General features: G+C 34.9%; 1 protein-coding gene across 6 annotated transcripts in view; it reads right to left on the reverse strand.

The window, feature by feature from the left end:
- The window catches only part of LOC110376623 (dual specificity calcium/calmodulin-dependent 3',5'-cyclic nucleotide phosphodiesterase 1A), a 98,848-nt gene that overhangs the window by 25,541 nt on the left and 54,981 nt on the right, over window positions 1-18,326 (reverse strand). For all 6 annotated transcript variants that reach the window (XM_021335177.3, XM_049840245.2, XM_021335175.3 and 3 more), the window contains 2 exons: window positions 17,350-17,481; window positions 10,908-11,087 (listed from right to left, as the gene is read on the reverse strand). In XM_021335177.3, coding sequence (XP_021190852.3) covers window positions 10,908-11,087; window positions 17,350-17,481 — 312 coding nt within the window. The remainder of the gene's footprint in view (window positions 1-10,907; window positions 11,088-17,349; window positions 17,482-18,326) is intronic.

An 18,326-nucleotide genomic window follows, 5' to 3' on the forward strand; every position in this document is an offset into this window, starting at 1 on the left:
TTACTCTGGATTAGGATAATAACACATCATATTCTTTTAAATGCAAATGTAGTGGACACAAGAACAAGCCTTTTTCTCTTTATACTGTCGTTGCATTGTTTCCATCTTCAAAAATCCAAGCTTAATCTCACGTTTGTGTAATTAATTATACAGCAGCCAGTCTTTTGGGCACGATCCCAGCTGACAGCGATGCGGATGAATATTTTGATACCTAGTTTTAATATTTCCCTATAATAAGATCATTTTGTAAACCTATTGAATAAAACTGTCAAAAATATAATTATACAGTACTCATAATATTTTGTAATAATGAAAATGGAATATACTTAAAGAGACACGTGTTTAAATCACAACTATAATAATTTTATGAAATTAAAATGTTGCAGACGACGTCACATAAAAGCTCAGCTTTGCCACCTACATTATCAGCAAGCTGAATACATTTACAACCCACATACAGTTTGTAATAAATTACCAATTCAGAGCTGATAATCCTTAATATTCCATATAAATAGAATTGCGATTAGCGTCAGCACTCTAAAATGCATTCATTTGGCACAAGTACTCCATAAATAGTGAACATGGGGGATTAACGTTGAATGCATTCCATGTTATTACAGCTTTAATACCTTACATTCCCGATATAATTTAATTAAGATAGCTCACCGGGGAAGCATTCTAAAATTCTAAAAAGAACAACAAGTCATGAACAACAAAGAATGTAAAAAATATTATAAAGCTGGGAGAGACATTTCTCAAAGGATTCAAGAATGCTGCATTCACTTTTTCGATACCTGGAAAAATGGCCTGCAGCAACCGGACGGATTGCAACAACATTTTTTCCACTATTTCAAACACAAAATTCCTGTTTAATAAAGATGTTTTTGAAAACTTCAGTCTTTTCCAACGACTTTCTCAGTATTTTTTTATAATTCAGCTCAGATGAAGACAGAGGAGATCACTTGGTGATTGAATAATACATTATAGTGTTCGTTGCATTCCTACGTCACGATAACAGATGGGAACGAAATCAACAAGTTTGCAATTATTTTATAAATATTAATTAATAATGTGTTATCCGGTTTGAAATGTGGCTTAGGACTACAAAATTTTGTTACCAAATATTTGTGTAAATAGATCGAGAAGCGATTTACTACTTCACTATAAAACCACAGTACCGCCACAACTCCGTAGAACTATGGAGACAAAGGCGTGACGTCACAATTATGGAGAAAACTAAAAATAAGCGCACTACGAATACATTTGTGGCACGGATTTAGGTTGCGTTTCATACCAAACGAGTAATGGTGACCCAGTGGCGTCTATCTTAAATAGATTAGAGGGAGAATCATCCGCGGATTGAGATCAAGCAAACAAACAGACCGCTTTCTGAGACCAGATTAGGATTATGTATACATACGCGACGCACTGAGCCAGTAGCTCGCGGGTCAACGACATTCTGATACATTCTATTATTTAAGATAACTGATATAATCTGTCGTATGGTGATGGAGGTATTAGTTTCGGCATAAATACATGTGCCTAAATTAAGCGCGGTCCTGTAACTGCATGTAGCGAATTAATACGTAACAGGCCTGCCCCGTCAGAGTACAACAGACCATCATTAATGGTATTCACTATCATATACACATACAATAACAATACTTCAATCCATACCTTACTAGTTTAAACACTTCAGCTAGTCTCAAAATTGGTGTAACTTTACGAAGCTATCTGAAGTGGTATGACGTGCAATTTGAAATTAGTCGGGACCTCATTGAACTATTATTGATAACTTACTTCAGTCAGGTATCAAAGATTACCATTTATATTCATGCATAAATGTATGTGTTTTAAAAATTTTACGGAAAAATAAAACCTGCGCAAAGCCGGGGCGGGATTAACAAAAGTGCACTTTTGTTTATTTTTGAACAAAAGCGCAACATGAAACTTTTATCGGATAATAAAAATCTGCGATCGGAAAATCAACATAAAAACGCGCGGAGATTGCGAAAAACTGCTCACTGTGAATCGGATAATTCTTTCTATATTTTATTTCTAAATTGTCAGAACAAGCTTTATTATGAAAGAAGAATGAATTATTCACCGTGCAATGCTACGCGAGAACTCGATAATTATGATCCATATTAAAAGCTCGTTTTTATGGATTGCATTGTTAATAAGCAAGCGTAAACTGGAAATGATTTTGAATAAACACTCCAATTAATTAGTTCAATCAGTAAACTATCACGGTAATGTTAATTTCACGTGAATTTGCCAGATGCATCAATTATTATAATTATAATCAAAACGTATCACAGTTTCCATTAAATATATTGATAGATGGTAATGGATGTCATTTTATTAATTTGTTTTAATGAATATTGGACATATTTTGATGCATTATATCATTTACTTCATTACTTCATAAACAATTACCTGGATTTCATACTTAAGTGATGAGTCTCTTTATTTGAACCATTAGTTTTAAAACTGGTCTAGTTTACTAGAAATAATAAAAATCGCAATTTAAATTAAAAATGAAAATAAATTTCATGTTATCCAATATGTATGATAAAATTAATCCACCAAATCCATTTAAATTGTTATTCTATTAACCTAGGCTGCATACGCCGCTGTTAACCAGTTTACGCAATTATGCAAAAAATATATTTTCACACCGATTTATTTTTAAACGAAAAATCACGTATATTTTGATTAACTTTTTCAGTAATAACTACAGTAATTTTTCCACGCGTTTTTATTTGTGACCCGAGAGAACAGTTTCGATACTAATTTAGATGTATACATTAATTTACTGTTAAGTATCATAATTATGAGGCTGTAATGAATAAAGATAAGGTAAGCTTATTACTCAATTTATTTAATCAGCACGCGAATTTGAAGCAGTTCTAAGTTTTCCAAAAGTGCATTCTTTTAAAAAGCAACGTTTAAAAATAAAACATTCCAAGTTGGAAGGAAAATTGAGCCAACTATAAAGTCGACATATATCTCAGCGATTACATCTTCGAATTTGTCTTAGATTTCCAATATGTCGCGGGTAACACAAGATTGGAAGATTACAATGGAAACATGAGAATGTTAACAGTTATTTGCACAAATAAAGTCGTAATCCTGCAGTTCAGCTGCCAAGTTCTTGGGCAAGGCAGAGAAGAATTCGTGAGGTATGTGAATAATGCGTAAGTGGTTCCCGTCACATGGAGACAGGCAGAAAGGAGTTTCTTTGTATCTCTAGTTTAGCGATTGCATCCTTATTCGAATTTCGTATCCATGTCGTTTTCTTTTTATTCAGTATGCAATGCAACTCCATGAAGGGGATCAATGCGAAAGTAACAGTTTGTCACGCTTTAACGACTGCCTAACCGATTTAAATTATATTGGGAGTACGAATAGTCTAAAGGACATAAGTTACTTTTCAACCGGGCACGGGGTGCACCGCGGCACCACCGGGTGGACTGAGGGGAAAAGCTAGTTTTCACCACTTCTTAGTTATTGCTTGAACGAAATGATATAGGTACGGGTCGTCGATTTGGCAGGTAAAACGCGAGCATTTTCCTCTTAATAACTCCAATATTTTAACAGTGGAACTTTGCGAATGGAATTAATCGAATGCTATCTTTGATTAAAGATTTTCCTCTGCTTTATTTTCAAACAAGAAAAACTTAACGCTTTTACATCGCTTCGTTTATGCACGTGAGTGCCAGTACTACAAAAGGCTAAATGATTTATTTTAATCTAATAATGTGGCTTAGGAACAATATAGAGGTAGTCTAGATTAAAAAATAAACCCGACTTATCAATAGACAAAAATTGTAGCGGGCGTTTGTCCTTACTTTCGAAGGCACGTTTTGTAAGTTTGACGTTTGTCGTGGACATTTTCAGTGCATGGGGGCGCACCTTCAGTAATTTAGCGATGTCGTCTTGCAAATAAAGGAGCGGTGATATTCCTATTTACGGCGAATAAGCCGAGTAGAAGGACTGCTTGTAATACAGGGACTAGTGTAGTAAACATTAATCAGTTGTAGTGAACTAGTCTAAAAAGTATGAAATGAAAATTTTTATTCGCGGAAACATGGTAAATACAAACGGTGGTAAAAACAAAATAAGTCTCTTAGCATATCTCGCCTTCAGGCATGCTCTAATGATGCAGATATAGTGTTATAGAGGCGTCTTATTAGCCCTGTACTTTATTTAATTGGCGTCAAAACAATTTGATTAATTAAGATGAATTACTATTTTATTCGTTCTATTGCTTCAAATAAAACTTCTCCATTCAATGCGCATATGTTTAGTTATCTTGGTCTTCGGTTTTGTCTGACCATAAAAGCTTATTTCCAAAATACTTACAATCTGGACGACGATGCTACAGATATTAAAAGTCCTATTAAACCAAAATCATAATTAATTACGGCAAAAGAAGGATCAACTCACACTATTTCTAATGATTGAGATATCTGAGAATCAAAGCAAAATAACTCTTATAGATTTAGTTATAAGAGCCTTAATAGTATGTTTAGAAACACACGTTAGAGAGCAGCTAACATTTCCTTGTAATTAGCGAGCTTTCATTCCACTAATAAATATGAAATACAGGTGTCTAACAGCCTTACTTATAAAATAATAAGTTATACTTAAGAGATGTTTAAGAAAAAATCTTACTTATAAACGTGGCTGAAAAAAATCATTTTCTTAGCAATGTCTTAAATGAGCTGTCAAATTAAGTAGCCTCACACCCTTGTTTAACCCGCTAATTATCAAAATGGCTGGATTCTTACCAGCTGATTTTTCATTTCCGGTTTATTGACAGCTCAACTTTTTTATTTTATATTTTACGGATGCCATTGTTGCCATTACACAACGTTTTGATGACAAATATTTTTTTAAGCTACCAACATTCCGGTAGTGTTGAGAAATTAGTATGTTTTTATGTCATTATCTGTTCATTACTTAAGACATGCTTAAGCAACGTTTTTAGGTCAAAATAATTTAATCACTACTTAAGGCTTTAAGTAGTAATTACTTAAAACAATGCTTAGAAGATGATTTGTTGATTTTTATAAGTAAGGCTGTACATGTGTAAATATCGTAAAGGAAATTAACATTTAATTAACTATAAACAGACGTTCTGATAGAAAAAAGCAAGTCTCGGACGATATAAAGTATCCCCCTTACTTATAAAATGTCTAATCACCTTCTAAGCAACATTTTAACTAATCACTACTTAAAGTCTTAAGTAGTGATTAAATGTTAGTTAAGACATGCTTAAGCAACGTTTATAAGTAAGAATTTTCTTAAACAGCCCTTACGTATTACTTATATTTAATTCACGTTTATAAGTAAGGGGGTAAGTGTTTTTCTTGAGTGTTTTAATAGCTTTTACAAAATGTTAGCAAACATGTTTAGTAGTAGAAGCGAGTTGTGAGTAAAAAAAGTCTAGTAGAGAGTAGCGTATTTCAAATGATATCATGATGATTCATAAAGTTTGCCTCGGGAAGGTATTCACGATCCTGTCAATAAACGAGCATGGGAATACAGAGCAATTGATTAATTGGCTCACGAGATTACACGGGCAAAGCTTTTCATATTCAGTATTGCTATTAGGTACAGAGTGTTTACGTTCCCTGTATAGATTGGCGTAAACGATCCATTTTCTAAACATGAAACTGCGTTAAATGAAGCGTACGTGTGATTAATGTTGTCGTAGCCAATTCTATCGATATATGATAATACTCTCGACGTACCTTAGCGACGCCGTCAAATATTCCCAGTTTTGGCTAAAATTAGTCTGTTATCTTACAATAGGAACGCGCCTATTTATTGAGCCAGTTCTCAGGGGATATGCCCCTAATGCGATAGTTCTGTTGTCCGTCAGTGTCTGTATATCAATGTCGATTATCTTGACTCTGAATACGTCCCCACAAATTGATGACCTATTTTTGAAATTTCATGTTTCCAGTTTGTACGGAAATAATTATATTTGCTTAAAATTCTAGACGTGAGCGCAATAAAAATGTTTAGAGAGGGTCATACAAGTAGCTAGTTAGGACTTCTTCTGAAAATAGCAAAACAAACGCATACAATTAGGACTTATCTGCATGCTTGAAGTTAGTGCAAAAATAGCTACATTTACGTGACCGTCTAAAGTAAACGATATGCGCTTAAATGGATGAATCTACCGAGCTTTTTTATTCCTTATGCCAATAGAAAATCTGAAAGGCTTTCTATATTCATCTACGTATCATTAAACAGACAATGTTTTTCCTATGTAGTAATTAAGCGGATCCACAAGGAATAAAGTTCACTTAATGAAGAATACAGAACCTAAGAATCAATAGAACTTTGTGTAAAGCCCTGGGCGACCAAACGTCCGTCTAAAGGTATAAACCAGAAATGTAATTACTTAATGGGAACTTAAAGGCTTGAGAGCAACCGCACGTACAACGTCGCAATTTAAACTTATCGTCGAACTATTGGGGTTTGATATGGCCGACTGAAAGTGCCTTTACCGTGTTTTCCTACTTAAGACTTTTAAAGCTTGTACCTCTATTTATTACTAAGTAGCTGGTTACTTGTAGGAGTATACCTTAGTGCTCTTCGATCTTATTCTGTAATAATAAATGAAGTAAATGTATCTAACAGACTTCGAGTGTACGTACTTGTGTCAGTCATGAAGTGGTTCTAGCCACTTATAGCTACCGATTATATTGAAAATTATTTAATATTATGGAAACTATTACATTATTTTCAAAATTAAGAGAAAAGCTTAATGGTTGCTATTTTCAAGTTTTATGTTGTTTGTATGTTTGTTATCTTTATATTATTGATCAAAAAATGAAATACATGGTAATATTTAAACCGAACTTTTTTAGATGTTTTTCAAAAACATACATTGCATTTCTTTAGCACTTTTTGTGAAAAAAAAAGACACCAAACGGTCTAAAGATTTATAAAATCAACGCCTGCCTGCATTCAATTACATATTCGAATGTACAATCGAAAGGAAAAATACGTCTTTTTGTTTATCGAGAACTGAAACAATGCAATAATTTTAATCAAGTTTTCACGTGTGACGGGACCAACTGTGGTTTTACAATTGAGTTCCGGCCAGCGAAAAGCTACGAGAGTTTCGGCTAATTGTTGTCGTCACGAAATGTGTCAATTGAATTTAAATAAATATTGTTCTGTTCGTAAAGACTTTGTAAAGCTATTGAGGAAATAAGGTTTTAATTGTGGAGAACAAAATGGTGAGCGGAGATGTCATAAAGCGTCGCCGAAATGCGGGTGCTGTAGGGACGAGTAACGTTACTGGCTACGTCTTCGAACGCCTTCTGTGGGACCCGACAATTTTTGCAAAATCATCCATATTCTATGAAATAGTTCGATACTTCACTCGTGAAGAAGCGTTGTTTTCACGCCTACCGTACGTATTGAATCTAGAAGAAGACGCCTGACATTCCTGCCTGACACGATGGCATCTCCGTTCATCTTTTCTTCCTCCGTGGTTTGAATATGTAAGGTACGGTATATGCAAGGTATTCAAACAAATGTAGTTTAATTAGCAAACAGCTTTATGGTTGGGCAGGTCTCTTGCTTAACTAATCACGATCCAATTGGAAAGCTACTATAATAATCAATCATGAGCAAACATCCATGTTTGTATTGCATTCAATATGGCGGCCTAGAATATCTAATAACATTTACTTGTTTACAGCCTTTGGTAAATGCCCATTGTTTGAGGAAACAATATAAAATTAATAATTTCACTAGAAGTTGTTACCTACATGTTATTAAAAATATTGAAAATATCCCAGACAAGAAAAAAAAATAACCAAAAAGAAAACTTTACGCTTCATCAATTGATTGAGATTGTCTATGCGCGTACGACGTACGCATCAACTAGTATAGTTCAATGCAAAATTCTTATGTGGTCTGTACCCAAATGTATTTTGAAAATGTCAAACGTTACACCAACATAGTCTACAAACAAATTGTGGCGATTTATTTCAACTAACAAACTATTGTTCTTATTTTTGATTCTGTATTCGTACGGAAAAAATCACATTTATTAACCGAGGTCAATAACGAGCTTCATTGTTCTTGGATATCGGAAAAATACAACACACTTATGTATTTTAGTCTCGTGTGGGATTCATGTTTTGACTACTTTTAACTTGATGCAACTTGATAAACTTAACAGAATAGAAATAAATTGCCGATACGTCTCAAGACTTTGTAATAGAATCACCCTTTATTACATCTTCACGGGAAAAATCTCATTATTCACATAACGTTTGATTTACCTAATCAAAGAAACCTTAACATTGCGATTATGGCACATCGTTATTTCCATACCCCCGAGCTATCTCTCCTGGCTGTAGGTACTGATACACTGCTTTAATATTTTCTCCAGTTTTTTTGTTATACGGCAAGTGTTACTCCCTCAGGGCGTCCTCAGTGTGGAAAATTATTCAAAATGTCTTTGTTCATAATAATATTTAGGGGTGTTGTCTTTTTCAGAACTTAACGTGAGTGTTGACCTCGGCGGACGAGAGTTCCGTCTTCGTTTTTATTTAGAAACAATGATATTATGATGCCACATAATTCGAAGCCTTGGGGTTCTCGCTCATTTTAAGGTTGAAAACAATGATTCCGAGAAAACAGTTTAGCTCAGAATTTAAACTATGTACCGGTACATACTGTGAAAATCACTGAAAACCTTTCGACGTGTGAATATTTAATTTTAAACATAATACTCATGTTGCGATGTCCTTTCACCAGAAATGCAAATAAAACATTAATTAACTATATACCTGGATATTCTCTACGGTTTTAATATCGAAACCCAATAAAGTAAAAGGTTTGGACGCAATATCAAACATGATGCCAGTCAAAGGCGAAATTGAAATGATCGGAATGGACTACGATATTCCGACGTTTCTGTAAATACCTGTCCGGTGCACTGAGTGAGCAATCCATACAGTAAAATTGAGGATTGAATTGGAAATGATAACAGGATTTCGATTTACCAATAAACATTCATTTCGTAAATACCAAACTTAATTAAAAGTAATGAATTGATGACTGTAGTTATCGTAATGTTATTTATCGTTAAATATAGGTTTTAAGAATTAACGCCTCATTCGTTTTAATGGACTTAAAATGTGCAATTAAAATGTATTTGATACATCAACTCGTGTTTCGAAAGGCTCACTAAATCGGTAGGTCACGACTGCCATTTTAACATCTTTGGCAGTCATTAGGGTTCAGAAGGGAAGAACTGTTAGAAGAGGGCGTGTAGGCAGTTTTGAAGAGAAGTTTAGAAGCCAACCCCATCATAGTCGGCTTGAAAGCCTAGGCAGATCAAATATATTCTGGTCTAAATTTTTCATGTAGGTAATAGCCAGGGTTACAGTTATTATAAAACCATTATTTTTAGGTTTTATTTATGTATATTACGACGTTAAACGTTCAGCTAATAAACGTCCTTATTTAGGGACATTACTGGAGGTAACAATCTTGTACTCACGTTAAAGGTAGGTTTATTTTTATCTCGGAGCACGTTACACCGTTTTAACGCGATTGGAAAAAACCTTACGGGGGAACGACCAAAAGGATTAAGGTAATACCTTCCCTATTAGTAGTATCACAAAAGTCCACCAACATTCTTCCTTAACTGTTTACAACGTCTTGTAAAACCGATTTTGTAAGTGTCAAGGATGCATAAGACTACTTTGAACTTCTGTCCAGGATCATCCCATCAATCTCCTATTAATGACGGTAAAGCCTCATGTTGTTTTCGAAGATAGGAATCGGTCTGATTTTAAAATATGTATCTGGATTTTTCCAAAGATGAAATTTTCCACGTGTAGGTATTCAATTCGTAGGATTAATTATATTTCAATCAAATTAATTCATGGTATAAATGCTAAGAAGATTAATGTAAAAAATATATTAAAAAGGCAAGTTGTGGGTAGTAATGAGTGATGGTTTTCTTTTGAATTGATACGACTAATATTATGTGGGCTGGGAGGAGTTTTGTGTTATGTTACTCCTACCTAGATATAAATTTTACGTAGGTTAGATGTCACAAGCCCACATTCTCAACCTTCAATACATCATAATTTCAATATTTTAAAAGTTTTATTAAAATAAATAATACGTTGTCCAATATAACTTGCTTGTTTCAAAGACGGATTAGAAACACTATTTCTTAACCCTGTCAACACGGCTATTGGCGATGATTTAGGGAAGGGGGGAGGTGACGGCCGAGTCGCAAGGCTTCGGTCGACCGCACTATACCACGGCTCGTACGAACGGTAAGCCATCCGGAAATGAAATCCCTCGTCCATCGAAGGAAAGCTTTCAAAGCTACGACTACATCTACGAACAATATTCCTGTATTGAGAAGTGCGCCTGATATTTTATTTGCAGACAAATCATATTGTGCATAGAAAATAAGAGTACATATCTACGTAAATCTCCTTTTAAGTAAGCAAGAAAGATCTATTTCTCGAAAAATATATTAACCAACGGGTATTTTTTTTGAAGTGATAAAGTATGGTTTAAATACGGATATCGGATTTAGCCAACACACAACATTTCAGAAATAGTCAGTTTTTTACCTATTAATAGAAAGGCGTAGAAGTTAATAGATCCTAACATACTTACCTTATCACCTGTGCTCTCGTGCACTAACTCGAGATCGGTTAATTAACCAATATACATATTTTTAGACAACTTCATTGAAAAGGTTTTAATTATGCGCAAAAAGTATACCAAGAATGGCAAGATATGCATAGAAGATAATCACCTTAGTGCGCAGTCGAGCACAGGTGGTTTATTCATCAAAGGAATTTCAAGAGGCTTGATTACGTAGCTAAACTTACCTTAAAGTGGTTCAGGTACTCTTGTTGGCGGGTAATATCGGTGGCTAAGATCAACGAACTGATCTGATTCTCCAGCTTAGTGCGAAGCCCCGGGCTGGCATGCAAGCAGTCCAGGATACCGCTTTCAATGAGGCAGCTCATTGCTGAACGCCAGTGGTGATTTTCCAGGACTGATGTATTCTACACAAACAATAAGATACAAATTAGGTTAGACTACATGGTGTTCAGAAAAGCGTTCGAACGGAAAATTAAATGGTTTAGTCGAGCAAACTTGTTGCGCGCAGTTGTAAAACTCTTAAGAAAACAATCATCGATGTTCGTTCGAAAGCTCAGCGGAATAGAGGCTCAAGATACTACAATTACACCGAAGAGTGATTGTATAACAGAAAATCCTCTTAGGAACAAATTGTTTCTTAATGCTTAAAGTGCCGTATGAAGCAATAGCATATAGAAGTTTGGTTTTTGATGAAATGAAACTCGGAAAATTATGTTTGAAGACAGCAAAAGTTACAAATAATAAATTGGAATGATTTTCTAAAAAGTTTCACGGATGGTCACCGACTTAATCGTTATTAAGTTATTCTTCTACCAGGTATTTATATTTTTTTCCTGCCCCATCTTTCAAGCACGCTTATGATCCAAGGACGGGTTAGATACCGTTTAAGTACAAAGGACACGTATCCAAAATTACCCTCGCTCGTGTGGCACGAATAAGCCTTAGATACCAGTCTCCACATTGCTAGTAAGTAAGAAATAAATCGCTGTATTGGAACTGGTACAAAGAAACCATGGGATGGTTAATTTAACATTTTCTTCGCACCGTAATATTCGATGAAGATGTTTGTATCTTTCGGTGGTAGTTGTCCACCCCGGTAATTCCCTAACTTGCTATATCTTAGTTTATTAATGTAAATAGTAAGTTAGTATGAATATAGCGATGGATCAAACTGGTAATATTTCAGAGCTGCAACAGCTCTTTCTAAAATGTCTCTTTACTATGCTCCCTAAAGGTTACCTCAATTGCCAAATTTCTATGTTCTAAGTGGTATACAATTAACTCCATGAAGTTTATGTAACTCGAGCACCGGAGCTCGTGTGAAGCTTAATTGCGAGCTTGAATACAGGCAACTATCATGTTTAGTGAACAAATTCATACATATTAATAGTCAACAGGTTCAAAGGTTAGCTTATATGATAAAGTGAAACCCATTACATCCGTCCTCAATGGCATGTTTCGCTGCAATTTGCGCCTGCATTTGGAGACAGTTGAATAGAGAGACTCCATTAAGTTGTGTGCGTGCATGTTAATAACATTGTACATTGTTAAGCACTTGACATATTTTCAAAGGGATAATTTTCCTACTGGCAAATGTTGTAGACAGGCCATTTTATAATATGTTAGTCTTGCGAATGGGAAACTTATATCACATTGCGGTAGATCTGGCTCCTGGCAGTTGGCAAAAGGATCCAATTTACTAAAACCGGTCTGAGCAATGAGCTTGAAGCTAATATTTACCTTTGTACAGCAAAGAGATATTTGTCAGTGTGTCAAATTCAGAATATATAAAAGAGAATGAATATTTCCTAGGTACACGACTTCAGAGAGATATTTACTGCGGATTTTAAAAATGAATCAATTGAAGGTCGTTTCTGAAATATTTCCTAAATAAATCATCCTGAGGTCGCGACTGGTGCAGTGAAAATTGCAAAATTAATTTGTGTAACACGATTTTATCTATCACCGTATTTTGAAATCGATGGTGTCTCCGCAAATTCTTAACAGACGTCCCCTAAGACCTGTAAGCTGCTTGCCTGTCGCGACCTATAATTCCTCTCTTCAGAAATCTAACATTTCTGTAGGATATACTTATATACTCGTATTTCGGAAACACAAATTGCGATTTCATGTAAGGAAAGAATTCCTTTTAACCTACATTAAAAAAATACGCATTTAAATTCTCACTCTGAAATGTATTCAAGAGTTCCTAGAAACCAACCTGAAACAATCATTTTCTGACGCTGAAGCCTATAAAACTTTAAAACTGTAAGCCGAAAGGCTTTTATACTAATACATTATTGCGTAAGCAGAGTCTATATTTTTCGGTAAAAGAAAATGCTTTTATGTTTACTTATTTACAGTTTATAAAAATAAAGTTACTTTTGGAAGGGTTAAAACCATGGAGAATAGAAATGTTAAGACCGTAAAACAAAAAGTGAACTTATTTATTATTTTTGTTATATGAATTTCAAGGCTCCATTTTTTGTACCTTTAGATGACATACTTTTCCAAAGATTTAAAGATCGCGAAAATATTTTATTTGTTTTAAGCAACTTACTTTAAAAAGCACGTTTATAAAAAAAAAAAAACTAGTTTTATTAAAACTACTTCGATACCACTGGGGATATCAGCCGAGTGACCGAGGATCGCCGGCTATCTTAAGTAATTTCTACTTCAATGCATGTTTACCTTGTATGCAAATTGCAAGGCTGCAGAATAAATCGAGTAAAGTTAGACTTAACAGTTTATTGGCTTGTTTGTGAATATGCTTGGAAGCTGATTTGCCTAGCTAGGGGCTATGTCAATTGCTCTAAAAGGACCCTGTATATCGAGTCTCAAAGGACTTCGCTATAATGTAGGTAAACAGTCCACGTAAGCTCAAACGTTTGATGCACGCTAGCCGGATTTATTAAAGTTTAATCCTGATATTCCCTTTGGCGAGGTGCAAGGAAAAGCTAACTCACAAAGTGATCTCATAAAATATGATGATCTAAGTTTTTCTTCCGTAAACAAAGCATGTTAATTATAGAAGGTAATTTCCAACCATGGAAGGATGCATGCAAAGTTACACAAAGGCAGTAAGATAGCTGTCAGCGACAGCACTGACCACGGAAATTACAAAAGGTAGTGAGGTAGCCTACGATGTATTGTAAAACGTTATGTATTAGATGCATGAAAATGATCATAGAATTTCTGTTTTAATTACAACGACAAGCTTTTTATTAGTCAAACAAAACGTAATAAATATAAATTCCCATATCAAAACAGTAAAATACGAAAAGCAATAAAACACTCACAGTAAAATTTAATTAAATCCGCCAGACTGTGCCTTTGTTAGAAGTTGCACTCTGAGCGCGCAGGAATATTATATGCACAAAAGACGCAAGTGTTTATTCGATGAAAGTACGCAGCACGTCACTTTCAAACGTTGGAATGTACGAAGTAAAACTCAAGTTCACCGACGACAGCATAAACGTCAGTTTTCTTAGTCAAAGTTCAAAGTAAAAAGTTTGTTTAAGAAAAACGGACGTTTAGGTTGTCGGTGAACTCAGGCATGACTCCAATTGCTGCGGCTGATTACACAATACATACAATTGTCCTGTGAGGTAATTATGGAACAAGACTTCTGACAAATGGGATTGCATCTCATTAAGCAACAATATACATTAACCCCTTTGTATCAAAGCGAAGATACGGCTATTGTCATCAACTCCCTGCTGTGCAATTTTGATAGTGACATGCGCTTGTAATAGCTATTTGAGAGCCGATCTCCATTTTCGGAGATAGGTATTTTGCTGTATGTCACGTTTATCTTACCGAAACTGGCAACCAAGCAAAATAGCCGTCAACTCCAACATGAAGAGCAGGGCAATCCAAATTTTCACATATCTCCTAACGTAATAGCATCTATTCAACTGTACGTTACGTCGTTGTAGATTTTGGACATACAAGCATACTTGCATACCTTATAATTTTTTTTTGGATAAGCTCTGCTCTAGTTTTAAAGCACTCAATACTTTAATCGAAACACGCTTATCTGTAGTTCAGAATCGTTGTTTACCAAATTCGATATTACAAAATCATTTCAGTTAATAACACATCGTGTTCGAGCTTTCGAGACGAGATAGATAGAGCTATAGCTACATATATATTCGGAAATACCACGGATGCAGCGGTCGGTGATTTGGCGAACCGCCGCATACCGGATATTTGATATCCGGTTTTACACCTAGCTCGAAAATGGAAAATTAATATTTTGGTAAAATACATGGAATAATTCTGGTGGGTCATTTGTACGATTTACGGGTGACACGACGGACTTATGATTCTTATAATTCGTGTTAATCTTATCTTTGGTTGAGTTAGTTAATTCTTCAAAATTAATGAAGAGTTGAGAGGTTATGTAGCCTAATCGGGAAACAAGGTTCTTATTGTCTTTAAAAATATTTTTGCAACATTGTCAACCACTATGTAGTCTGATCATTTTAATAAACAGACTAATCATTATGTAAACTATAACAAAAGTAGCATTATTAAGACCAGGAATAAACCACGGGTTTTTAAACTTTAAAAAGTATCGTTTACAAACTAAATAAGTAGTCGTAGCTAGAATTACGGGCTGCATAATTGGTACGCCGATAAATTCGTAATTGTGGTGGTGTTTACAATGCTCAGTTAAATATTCCTGCACGCTAAATTATACTTCAAACCGTTATTTAACTTTTGTCAGATTTCCTCTACATAGGTACAATAATTAAACTTAATTTCTTTACTTAAGATTTACTAAGTTAACAATTCTTTCTCACGTGTTCGTAATTAGAAAAGTTTTTGATTGTATGAAAATCTATGAAACTTAAAATGCATCTTTAGAAAAAAAATAACAACTTATTTAGCAGGCTACTGATAAGACAAATTTTATTTGACCCAGTGATCCAACACGACGACGATGCACGGGTATAATTTTCATCTCAACCTTTATCAAGGATCATTCTATGTTTTTGGTGAAAATCGTCTGAAAATCCGGTCGGTTAATTTTGAAATCGCAAACAGACTGACAGACTTTTCAATTTACACTGATATCCGAATTTCTGATAATTTACAATGTTGTTTCGTTGCGTTCAATTCTGATAGGTGTACGTTCACGTTAAAATCCTTGACAGAGTTTCGACTAGGAGTTCAATTACACCGTTAATCCGAAAATTGAAAATTGGTTGTCGATTGGAAATTCTGACATACTAGACACGAGAACCGCAACGGCTTTTGTAAGATAATTCGGTTTATCGAATAGAATGCCTATCAACTGGCCATTTCGATTCCATGAAATGCGAAAATAGGATCAACTGAAATTAAGCCTGTCGGAATTACATGGAAACGCCATAAGATGATATTTGGATTGATAATAATTATTATTGACATCTGTATAATGTTATAATTTATATTGACAGCAAGAAAACAAAAGGGACGTTAATTTCATCCAAATTCTCTGTTATAGTTTCATTTAAAGGTTAAGGTTAGAGCTTCATAGCAACAATGTATATTTAATAGCCTTATAATTTTCAAGATTCATCTTTGATTTTTTTATAATCCTGGCTGTCTATGACCCTTTTCTTATATTTTTTGTTTAGTTTGGTACATGAGACTGCCAGGAATCAGCTGATAGAATCACCTAATTTTAACGATCGCTTTTCTTCTCTATGCAAAAAGGCGGAATATTGAAGAGTCATCTTTGGTAGGTCATTTGCAGTATAGTTATATTGAGTAAAAAGATATACACAATTAATTAAGAAAGACACTTATAAAAATCGCTAATATGAGTCGGTAACGTTAGACATACTTAAGTTAGACTAACCGTAACGCAAACATGAGTCTATTTTGAGACATACGATTTCATATTGATCGGACTATAATTAGGACACACAGGAAGATGAAACATACAAGAATTTGGGGAAAATGGTGGTAGAAAAAACAGAATGGATATCTATTTCATTTAAAACATACCTACGTATTTAGAACTACGATATTTTTGTGTAAGTATTGACCAAAAGACAAGGGGTAACATGAAAAAAAATCCGAAGCTACTGAAATTGTTTGGCAAAGGTAGTTTCTAACTATGTTGTATCCATTTAACTAACACAACAATATTACCTATATCACTAGAGTTGGGTTGCACGAGTGAATCAAAGATAGTCGAGAGTTTCAAGATAGTTGCAATATACGCGGATACACTTGTAATAAGACGTAATTAACAAATAGTTTACATGCAAGAGAAACTGAATTCGAACAGCCGTATCTCTGCTCTGAAGTTATATTAGTACTAATTTCCGTTCGCGGTTTCACCTGTGTACCGAAGGAACTACTGCCTAGGTGGCCTATAAGTTATTCTGATATATGTATTATTGGCTATATTAGTGCCGAATTACATCAAAATCCAAAGTGAACCGTACACACAAACTATTGTATTTATAATCATCAAAGCCCATTTCACTGGTTACCGATGAAGTGATAGTTAATGCTATCTACTAGATAAAGGCATCTTACAGGCATATTGCTATCCGAGACATGTGAAACCAAAAGTTTATCTGTCAGATAAGTCCCTGATAGGAAAACAGAGACTTTATCAGTAACCACTGAAACTGACTGAAAGTAGGATTGAAGTAGACTTACCCTGTATAACGTCGCGAGGTGGTTAGACGTTGCTATCAGGAACGGCTGGTTAACGCCGGGATGATCCATGTCATGGGCGATCGCTGCCAGTAGAGATGCCAATATCTCCAGTGGTGTCAGGTGGTCGCGTATCTATGGGACAACAAAGAAAAAATACATTTAAGATATAAATAGGTCTCTTTTTAGATTTCAGCCGCAACTTTCACAGCATAAATTAGCTAGTGTGTATGTATAGTGTATAGGTTATATGAAAGCGGGCATGGATAGGAAAGCTTACGGGATAAAAATTGGTATTTATGTTGAGACTGTTCCGTTGGTCTAGTAGTTTTAAAGTTAGCAGTAGGTAGGTAACACTCCTGTGCATTTAAGAGCTCTTAAATATCGGCCAAGCGCTTGTTGTTTTTTTCGGACGTATTGGATTGCCGGCCTATCGGAGTACAAAAGTGAGCGAATAAAGCATGCACCTATATCTAGGCGAACGCTTGTGCATAATGTCTCGCTCATTAGAGAAAAGTTGTTCTGTCCGACAAACGGTCTGAACGTCATTATGTTGTAAGACTTTAATGTCGTTCTATAAAGAGGCATAATCACATTCAATGAGGTGGGTTGTTGCCCTGGTCAGCAATCGATACAACAATGGACTAGACAGTTCGTCGTCTGCATCAAACACGTGTAATTTGTATGTGAATATTACAACAACACGCCGTATAATTATGTTCCTGTTCTACGATAGATCGTGGAAAAAAGGCTAGAATTTTATATAAGCTTTGTAACAAAGTATTACAGTTACAGATTTTGGCGAGGGCTTCAACAAGTTACTCATGAATTCTGGGTTAACAAGCCAATGATTGACGTAAAACGGCAACTGTTTCGAGACCACCTATGTTTCACTATGTGGAAACAAATAATTTCGTAGGAAGCAAACACGCAGAGTTATGCACTGATATAGAGGACGGACGACCAACAGACAATGCAAT

This window comes from Helicoverpa armigera, chromosome 1 (assembly GCF_030705265.1).
Source record: "Helicoverpa armigera isolate CAAS_96S chromosome 1, ASM3070526v1, whole genome shotgun sequence".
Lineage (NCBI taxonomy): Eukaryota > Metazoa > Arthropoda > Insecta > Lepidoptera > Noctuidae > Helicoverpa > Helicoverpa armigera.